General features: G+C 43.0%; 1 protein-coding gene across 1 annotated transcript; it reads left to right on the forward strand.

Annotated features, from left to right (window-relative positions):
- Positions 1-1,516: 1,516 nt before the first annotated feature.
- Positions 1,517-10,681, forward strand: drgx (dorsal root ganglia homeobox; the record flags this gene model as incomplete). Its single annotated transcript, XM_084076183.1, has 6 exons — positions 1,517-1,574; positions 2,877-2,977; positions 4,187-4,288; positions 7,097-7,275; positions 8,668-8,780; positions 10,227-10,681. 6 exons carry the CDS (start codon positions 1,517-1,519, stop codon positions 10,679-10,681), a joined length of 1,008 nt encoding a protein of 335 aa, XP_083932309.1.
- Between the last annotated feature and the right edge of the window lie 246 nt (positions 10,682-10,927).

A 10,927-nucleotide genomic window follows, 5' to 3' on the forward strand; every position in this document is an offset into this window, starting at 1 on the left:
GAAAATAAAGTTGTTATTATGACCTCCTCCCGCTCGGCCGGAGAGGAGCGTTTATTGGGAGAAAATTGAAATCAAATAATAATAATAACGACGGCCGGGGCGTTGATAATTTACTTTAATCTCTGATATTTGAGTCTAGACACCCCTGTGTGTGTGTGTGTGTGTGTGTGTGTGTGTGTGTGTGTGTGTGTGTGTGTGTGTGTGTGTGTGTGTGTGTGTGTGTGTGTGTGTGTGTGTGTGTGTGTGTGTGTGTGTGTGTGTGTGTGTGTGTGTGTGTGTGTGTGTGTGTGTGTGCGTGCGTGCGTGCGTCATGCCTCCTGTCAGCACATATCTATATTATAACCGATCTACAAGTTCACAAGGGCTGCCAACCTGCCATGCAATATATGCCTATGACCCCCTCTCTTTCTTTCTCTCACTCTCTCTCTCTCTCTCTCTCTCTCTCTCTCTCTCTCTCTCTCTCTCTCTCTCACACACACACACACACACACACACACACACACACACACACACACACACACACACACACACACACACACACACACACACACACACACACACACACACACACACACACACAGTGGGTGTGGGTGAGGGGAGACAAAGCCACCGATAATCCGATTAGGACCAATTAGGCGTGAGATTCTGCGGCACGAGCTGAAAGCCTGAACACTCTGTGGAGACAGTTATAGAGAGAGAGACATCTGGACTCTCCCAGAGAGAGAGAGAGAGAGGGGGGGGGGGGGGGGGTACTAGGTAGAGAGGGAGGGAGAGGTGGATAGAAAGAGGCAGAGAGAGAGAGAGAGAGAGAGAGAGAGAGAGAGAGAGAGAGAGAGAGAGAGAGAGAGACTTAATGTGGACCCTCCCAGAGAGAGAGAGAGAGAGAGAGAGGTAGAGAGACACATGGACCCTCCCAGACAGTATAGTGTCAGCTCCCTGCAGACAGAGTGGTACCCTGGTCCTCTCCTCTCTCAGCATCCTCTCATCTCCTCCGCAGCAGCACAGGTAAGATGTTAGGCTGATAGACTGATAACTCATCTTAATAGTTACTTTTTATTTAGATTATTATTACAAAACATACATTAACCACTTCAGCTCTATATATACATTTCGGACATTTGAAAATAGCCCATCTACAAGCTCACAATGCATTGATGCGATGCGTTTTGAAACAAGATTTGCATACATTGTATCCATTTGAAAACTTGTGAGATGCAGGACATTGTGCATAATGGATACTTTCTACTTCTTCTATGTGCTACTTTATGACAACTGACGTCGCCAGATCAGCTCTTATATTTATCGGCAAGCGACGATGTACTGTAGGCTATTATAGATCAATACAGCGATCTATCAGCTCTCTGCGCTGTCTAGACAGATCGGTTATTTAATTTATGTTCCACACTTTACAGTAAATGCTGCATTTATTGTATTTTCTCTTCATAGAAGGTGGATTTTTAAACTTTTTCCTGTGTTTTCTCTCGTTCTTTTCCATCAGACATAACTCAGTGACACTATGTTCTACTTCCACTGCCCGCCTCAGCTGGATGCAGAGTGCTGTCGCTCCAACACACGTAAGAATTATTATTAAAAAAAAACATTTGCGTTGTTTTTCTTTTTGAATATTGTCTGTCTGTCTGTCTGTCTGTCTGTCTGTCTGTCTGTCTGTCTGTCTGTCTGTCTGTCTGTCTGTCTGAGTCTGTCTGTCTGTCTGTCTGTCTGTCTGTCTGTCTGTCTGTCTGTCTGTCTGTCTGTGATTGCTGCCGTGTAGGAGCGGAATGAGAGGAGCCACTGGTTATTGATTTATGTATTTATTTTGATGCTCGTTTCCACAACATATATGAAGTCTGATGATCTATAAAGTTTAGTTTAAGCTGTTAAACATTATACCTCTGTGTGTGTGTGTGTGTGTGTGTGTGTGTGTGTGTGTGTGTGTGTGTGTGTGTGTGTGTGTGTGTGTGTGTGTGTGTGTGTGTGTGTGTGTGTGTGTGTGTGTGTGTGTGTGTGTGTGTGTGTGTGTGTGTGTGTGTGTGTGTGTGCGTGAGAGAGCGAGAGATTTGTGTATTGAGAGAGTATTGCGTCCCATGCAGTCCAAACGTGTAGTTAATCATGCTGATTACAATAACTTTATAAATGGCACATGGTGTGTCAATCGTGTGTGTGTGTGTGTGTGTGTGTGTGTGTGTGTGTGTGTGTGTGTGTGTGTGTGTGTGTGTGTGTGTGTGTGTGTGTGTGTGTGTGTGTGTGTGTGTGTGTGTGTGTGTGTGTGGCCGGAGGCGGCAGGGCACAGATGTTAGTTTAAACGGTCACGGTTCTCTCATATCAACGTCTCATGCTTTATTACAAAATACTAAAAATGCTTGTCATTTATGTGTTTTACTATTTATGTAGCCTATATACTTATTTATGTTACAAAGGAGCAGGATAATGGTAAACATGGCAGTCTAAATAACCTATATATGTGTAAGTCTCACTCAGGCATCACTGATTCCCGAAACTTTAGCTCAAGACCCAAAGGAGAAATTGAATGTCTCCCCGTGACCGAAACTAGTGAAAATAGCAGATCTACAAGCTCACAACATGTGGCATTGCAACGCATTGTGAGCTTGTAGATGGTATTTTCACTACCTCTTTAACATTTGTTTTCGAATTTATAAAATTTCATAGATTTTTGGCATTTATTTATGACATAATTTTGAAAAATGTCAGAATTTGTTTTAAATTCATGGGGACAAAATATTCATTTTTTTTTTTTTTAAGAATTAGGAAATGAAATAAATAAAGGGCATATTTAGCCTACCCGTGACCCACAAATGGGTCCCGACCCACTGTTTGGGAACCACTCAGGCTCATGATTTTTCTCTGAACTTTCACAGTGAATTCCAGCGGCTTCGCTAACCACGCCCCAGCTGACTTTGATGACGGATTTCTGCGAAGAAAACAGCGCAGAAACAGAACAACATTTACACTGCAACAGGTACAAACATCTTATAATCATATAATCATCTTATAACCAATCAATCAATCAAAAACACTTTTTTTTTTTGGAACAACTAAAACTTAAAAGAAATCCCCACCGTCTCAAAAACCAAAGGGCACGTGTATAATTTAAGTAAATAAGTAATAGGTCCTACCTGTCAGATTCTGATTATTATTAGGCTTACAAGACATGCATTATTACCCACTTCAGCCCTATTTCGGCCATTTGAAAATAGCAGATCTACAAGCTCACAATGCATCACATGCCATGCATTGTGAGCTTATTTGTAGAAAAAAATAAATTATACATTTGGAAACATGCGAAATGGGGACATTCTGCATAATGAGTAGCTACATTCTACATTTGGTAGGCCACTTTAAGAACATTTTGATGCCAATACTTTTGTACTTTTACTCAAGTAAATTCTGAATGAGTTCAATGCCAGGCAGACTGCATGGTAAAATACTCAGTCCTAAATGTATCCAATTTGAACCCTGAGTACAAATATAATCAACCAAATGGTTTCATACACACTCTGAGTTAAATGAACATTGAGGATTTGACTGTGTGTATGGAATGGAACCACATTATAGCTGACGTTTTATACATTGACAGTGAATTATTGCTATAATTGTTGTGTTCTTATAGCTCCTTGAAATCACTGTATAAATAAGGTTCCTTTTACAAACTAACTAACAGCCTATTCTTATAGATTAGGCCTATTATAACACACAGTGTCCAATGTGTTGAAGATCAAAGTGATCACAAGGCAATGATAATATAATCTTTCTTCTGGGTTTTGACTGTTCTCTTAGAAAGAAAAAACAAATGAGTGCAGGTTTTTCTCTCAATAATGTCCATTAATCTTAATGGGCCTACTGATATACAATGATTAGATAGATAGATAGATAGAGATATAGATAGATAGATAGATAGATAGATTGACAGATAGATAGATAGATAGATAGATTGACAGATAGATAGATAGACAGATAGACAGATAGACAGATAGACAGACAGACAGACAGACAGACAGACAGACAGACAGACAGACAGACAGACAGACAGACAGACAGACAGACAGACAGACAGATAGACAGATAGACAGACAGATAGAGATAGGCCTACAAACAAATAAGCCTATACAATAATGTAAAGTTAAAGTATTAGTACTATAATTGCTGTGTGTTTCCCCCCCCCATGCAGTTGGAGGCGCTGGAGGCCGTGTTTGCTCAGACACACTATCCTGACGTGTTCACGCGCGAGGAGCTGGCCATGAAGATCAACCTGACGGAGGCCCGCGTGCAGGTGCGTGCGTGCGTGTGCGTGCGTGTGCGTGTGTGTGTGTGTGCGTGTGCATGTTCGTGTGTGCATGCATGTGCGTGTGCCTGTGTGTGTGTGCTTGCGTGCGTGTGTGTGCGTGCATGCATGCGCACTTGGCACGCACGCCACAAAGTGTTCCCGACACACGTTTCTTCTCTTTTTTTTTTGACCAGAGAGAGAGAGAGGGTAAATTAAGGCACTCTGTCATTCCTGCGATGCACTCTAATAACATCAACATAATGGTGAATATTAGATTAGCTTGATTAATCGGTCATTCATAATTAAACAGCGATAATGTTCTTCGCTAATTTGTCCGCGCGTCTCAAAGGTACGAATACATCATCCCGTTTGTAGGCTATATAGCCTACTCTGAAAATACCGGGTGTTCATTTATCCTTTTCATAGCAATGGAACCAAAATGTGGTTCCAAAAAAATAGACCCCGGGTCCATTTGGGTCTATTTTTCGTCCCATTTTGTACACTAAAAGGGGCAAAAACATAAAAGCAAGCCTTCAAAAAACGTGCACGTGCGTATACGCGGCCACGCACCCGGCCGCGCGCACACCTCCAAATTCGCCAATTTATATTCCTGCTCCGTCGTGCACATCACCGCCGTGCGTGTGCGCTAGCAGCCTGCACATATGCGCCGTTATAAACTTGGGTCCACACACACAAGATGTAATTAAGTTATGTGTCCTGGATGTAATTTCCTCCCTGCATTCCCAGATTTGCTTTTGGTTTTTTTTGTTGCAGAGCCGGAGCGCAAGATCTAATTGTGGGAAATATAATAGTTTTGCCTTTTGTTCCCCAGGGTCATCTTACTATCGCTTAAACCCAATGGCGAGGGCTGATAATGGAATCCGGGCGCTGTAAATTAGGGATTGTAAACAAATTATTCCCCTCCTTAATCCGATTACCACATTCCTATTATTAAATCTGAACATGAATCCACAACCGGCCCCGTATGCAGGGGGATATTAAACTTACATTATTATTAGAAAATAAATTTCCCTTTCTGTTGTAGTGTTGTTGCCTCCCCCCCCCACACCCGCCCCCCCCCTTTTGTAAAGTGTCAATGGGGGCCTCCCCCGCATTAAGAGCAACCCAGGCAAATTGAGATTAATGGAGCAATTATAACCCATTCAGAGGCGGAGGGCGCGACTTCTAGCTGGAAGGTGCAGGGGTGAGATAAGTCCATTGGTTGTATTGTTGTCCTGTCGTCCCTGGTCCTTTATGCCCAGTGAATGCACACAGTGTTTTGTTTGCCTGTTGACATCATTTTATACACCTCGCGTACAATGGCAGGGTGTCTATACAATGGGAGGGTGTCTCCCCTTCTTCCATCGTCTCTCTCCCCATCCCATGCAAAGCAGCACAGAGCGCCACGGTCTGATTCGAACCCCTGCTCCCATTCTCACACACACACACACACACACACACACACACACACACACACACACACACACACACACACACACACACACACACACACACACACACACACACACACACACACACACACACACCGTCATGATTAATGCGTGCACGAGCGCGCTCTTAATCGAATCTGATGTTGTCAAACAATCACTAAATAGGGAAATAAACGACTTCATCATAGCTCGCTCTCTCTCGGGCAGCGCAGACTGTCAGTGGGAAGTCATTAAAATATGATAATGAAAAATTGCTCAATTAAATGTTGTTATAGGCAATGACCTTCATTCAATTAAGATACAAGAACTTGGGCTGTATATATATATGTTCTCATGCTGGTACACGGACGACAAGTTCTGTGTGTCTGGAGAAGTCATACAGCCCGGGCTGTGTGGAAAGTTACTGAGGCAGACATTAAACCCGTTAAGACCTGAAGCCGATTCTACAAATGTCTTCTAATTCCCAACAGTATACTGAAAAAAACGTATGTTTCTATATCAGTGGTGCTCAAACTTTTTCATGTCAAGGACCCCCAAAATTATATGCTTTTGGCTGCGGACCCCCCTCTCAAAATATTTAGTTCCAGGGACCCCCAGAAGCAAAGATTTCAGTTAAAAATGTTTGCTTTAAAAGAATATATATATTCAAAGATTTGCACACATTTTCACGATTTTTCAAAAATAGCAGATCTAGCTTGTATATCTGCTATTTTTGAATAGCCAAAGTGTAAAATAATGCTTTTTAGCTCAAATCAAAACGTGACACAGATGCGTTCCAGGTCTTAATGGGTTAAACATCTCAACATACTCTGTTAAAAAAATAATTAGTTCTCTTAACTCTGAGAATGTACAAATGTACAAATGTACAGCAAATGGACCAAATTGGTCCATTTGCTGTACATTTGTACATTCTTCAGAGTTACAATTGGATAACTAATCAACTGAGGATTTTATGTGTTGTCGTTTGTCGTGGAAACATGACAGTTTTTTGACAGTTTTTCTGATGACATAAAGATACAGTAATAGCTTGTCGTGTGGAAAGATGTCCCGTTTATTTCTTATGCAGTAATTATAAGCATTTATCAGCACCCCTCATGTATTAGCACAAAAAAAAGAGCTTATCATTTAAACGGTTATAGGAAATAAAGAAGACAAACTCGACCGAGACGGGACAAAACATTTCAGAATAGAGAAATGAATTAGCGTCCTAATTAGATCAGCACATTTTGTGGTCAAGAGAATATAACGGAATGTAATTTACTTTACTTTAGGAACCCTTCCGGACATAATTGAATCAGGTTCCTTTTCTTTTTACTTTACGGTATTTGTATTTATTTATTCATGTGTTTTTTTTTAATGGCAGGTGTGGTTCCAGAACCGCAGAGCTAAGTGGAGGAAGACGGAGCGCGGCAGCGGGGATGCTGATGGAGCGAAGGAACAGATGAGTGAGGGGGGGGCCCCTGCCAGCCGCGGACTCAACGCCCAGTCCCCTGTGGACCCCAGCCGGAAACACAAAGACCCTCTGGACAGCATGCAGCAGAGGTGAGAAGACACGCACACACACACACACACACACACACACACACACGCCACGCTCCGGGAACGCATCTGTGTCATTTTTTGGTTTTAGCTAAAACCATTATTTTATACGTTGGCTGTTCAAAAATAGCAGATATACAAGCTCATCAAATCTTTGAATATAGATTTTTTTAAGCGAACATTTGTAAAATATTTTCTTCCAGGGACGTCTAGGAGCAAAGATTTGAGTTACAAATGTTCGCTTGAAAAGATATATTAAAACATTTGAAAAAGATGTTCACATTTTTTTTTAAATATATCTTGCAGATCTACAAGCTCATAGCGCGGCACTCTGTGCCGCGCTATGAGCTTGTAGATCTGCTATTTTTGAATAGCCAAAGACATCTTAAAATGACGGTGGTCCCGGTCTTAATGGATTAAGTTGTTTTCTAAAGAAGTGAGATAAACCAGACACAGGGGCTAATAACGGTGGGGCTCAATGACATCATTCTGATGATGTCATAGATATTGATGATGTCATATTGATGATGTCACTCTTGGCCAAATGAAACTATGGAGGGACGGTGAATCTGAGATTATTATGAATTATGTGGATATAATATTGACACACACAAAATATTGGCAAATTATGTGAAAAATGTCCTGTGCTTGGTGCTGATTGATGTAGTGGTTTGCAAGATTAGTCGCACGCACACACACACACACACACACACACACACACACACACACACACACACACACACACACACACACACACACACACACACACACACACACACACACACACACACACACACACACACTTCTCTTGTAGACGGCTCACCTCCTAGGTAAAAAAGAAGAAGCTAATTTGTATTACTTGTGTTGTTACTGCGACTGGAAGCTTTCCGGTTCAAAACTAAGCAGACTGGTGGGTAATGTCTGTGTGGTGATTTATTCACCATCAACAACTATAGCATTTGATTTGATGTGCTTGAGCAAGGCACTTTATCCCCCAAATCCTCTATATCTACTCAGAGACTGCTGCTGTTGTGGGGGTGGGTGTGTGTGTGTGTGTGTGTGTGTGTGTGTGTGTGTGTGTGTGTGTGTGTGTGTGTGTGTGTGTGTGTGTGTGTGTGTGTGTGTGTGTGTGTAGTGTGAGAGTGTGAGAGTGAGTGAGTGTGTGTTTACAATAAACACAGTAAACTCCTTGTCTGATTAAATGAGAGTACATCTGACTGCAATATAAGACACTGATCTATTTCAATTCTATTTTCAAAAATATTCATCTTGTAGATATTCTATTTTCTCTATTCATTGTATGAAGTATAAAGTGGTTGAATTAACAAAAGGAATACAAAGTTATATGTACAGTATATAATGAATGAAAACCTCATGTATGTGATTCTCTCTCAGTATGAACAGGACGGTGGGTCCTGGAGGTCCGTTCTTCCCGTCCTGTATCCCAGGAACTCTGCTGAACTCTGCCACCTACGCCCAGGCCTTGTCCCAGGTCGCCACGCTCAAAGGTAAAAGCAAGCATGATGACCTTCGTTACTTCAACCCCTAGTATCTCTATTCTGGGCGGAAGATTCGGCCAAAAAAAAAAGCCGATCTACAAGTTCGCAATGCATCGCGTCACGAGTTGCGACGCATTGTGAGCTTGTAGATCGGCTATTTTCGCCAGACATTTGGTGTAGAGGGAAGAAAGGGCAGACCCAGTACAGAGCCGACTCAGGTCAAGTTTACTATAAGTATAAGTTTAAGTAGGCGTGGCAAGGCTGATTTATTTGAAGAGACACATTTCAATTCAAAGTGCTTTACACAAAACATGAAGCAAAGGAAACACATTATGAGAGAAATAGTCAAAATATAAATACTTTATAATAATAATTTAAAAAGAAAGAAAAAAAAATCTCCTCCATAGGAAACACTTACTTGTGACACAGAGAAAAAAACAAACACAATATCGTTACTGTCGGGGCAGAAACCATATTCTAACTTTTTGTGTATTTTCATAAATTAATTACACCCTACTTGATCATACTACAGCGTCACTCAAAAGCGTGAAAAGTAGCAGATCTACAAGCTCGAAACGCGTCGCGTTTCGAGCTTGTAGATCTGCTACTTTTGAAGCTTTTGGAATTTGAATCCCGAAAAGTAACAGTTTTGAACATTTGAGGTTTACACCTAGCCTGGTTCCAGACCAATCTGACATTGCAAAAAAAAAAATTGCTCTCTGCAGATTAGGTCTGGCCCCTCTCAATAGAAATTGGATTTCTCTCGCTCCGAAAGTTGTGAGGGACCAATCGGGGCCAGTATGCAAATATGGGGCGGGTTTTATCACCAGGGGCATTTCTTTTAAATTTGCCCCTCGGAAATGCAGGTTCCACACAGAGATTCCAGACTAATATCTACGCAGTGATATTAGTCTGGCCATGCCAGGCTAGTTTCCACCTGACAAAGACGACAAAAAAAGACGATTGAAAGTACAAAAACAAATACACTGTGGAGGAGGACAGTAGTGGTGACGGTTATAATAATAATAATAATAGCTTGAATTTATATAGCGCCTTTCATAAACCCAAGGACGCTTTACATCAGAACAATGAACAACCAACAGACAAATGAACAAACAAACAACAAACAACTACAGTATATGCCATAAGCCTGAGAGAATAGGTGTCTTTTCAAGGCAGCTTTAAAAGAGTCCAGTGTTGGAGCATGGCGAATCCCTATTGGGATGGAGTTCCACAGAGTGGGGGCTGCCACACTGAAGGCTCTGTCCCCGAAAGTTTGCATGTTTGTTTTGGGGACAGCCAGGAGGTCCAAGTCTGTGGACCGCAGGGTCCGTGACCGGCTCGGTTTATGGAGTAGGCTTGAGAGGTACTGTGGAGCGAGGGCGTTTTGACTATAGGCCGGTTCGATTCCCGCAGCTCTCTCTTTATGTCTTCGTTTTTTCTCCCCCCGGCCAGGCGGTGGCCTGTGCTCCTGCTGCGTCCCGGACCCCATGGGTCTGTCCTTCCTGCCCCCCTACGGCTGCCAGGGCAACCGCACGGCCAGCGTGGCCGCGCTGCGCATGAAGGCGCGCGAGCACTCTGAGGCCGTGCTGCAGTCCGCCAACCTCCTGGGCGGAGCGCCGGGCGGAGTCGTCGTAGGAGGAGGACCCTTGGTGGGCGTCGGTTGCGGCGGTGTCGGCATCACCGGACCACCTGGAGTGGCCCGGCCCGCGGCGGTGCAGCAGCAGGGGGGTCCCGTCGCCATGGAGCTGTCCGGGGCCGTCGCGGTGGGGAGAGCGGTGGGAGCAGGAGGGGGGGACGGCGCCAGTCCCAGCCCGGCCACCAATAAGGCTTCTTCCTCCGCCCTGCATCATGGGAGTGGTCCCGACAAACACCCTCACTGTCCCAAGGACCCCCAGGAGAAGAAGTGAATGGACTGAGTTGGATGTAATAGCTTAAAAATCTGTGATTCTCAATCTTTTTTTATTTATTTCAAGAACGCCCCTGTTTGATACGCAGGCCAACGGTACGGACGTTTGATGTGATTTTTCTTTTCTTCTCTGGGACCGCAATCTGTAAAAATCTTCTGTGTTTATTTAAAGGTGAATTTTGCCCCACGGTTTCCTTACCTTTTCTATGATGTTATGATATGAATGGTACGGTATAAAAATGTCATA

The sequence above is a fragment of the Gymnoscopelus microlampas genome (assembly GCF_963454915.1).
Source record: "Gymnoscopelus microlampas genome assembly, chromosome: 13".
Lineage (NCBI taxonomy): Eukaryota > Metazoa > Chordata > Actinopteri > Myctophiformes > Myctophidae > Gymnoscopelus > Gymnoscopelus microlampas.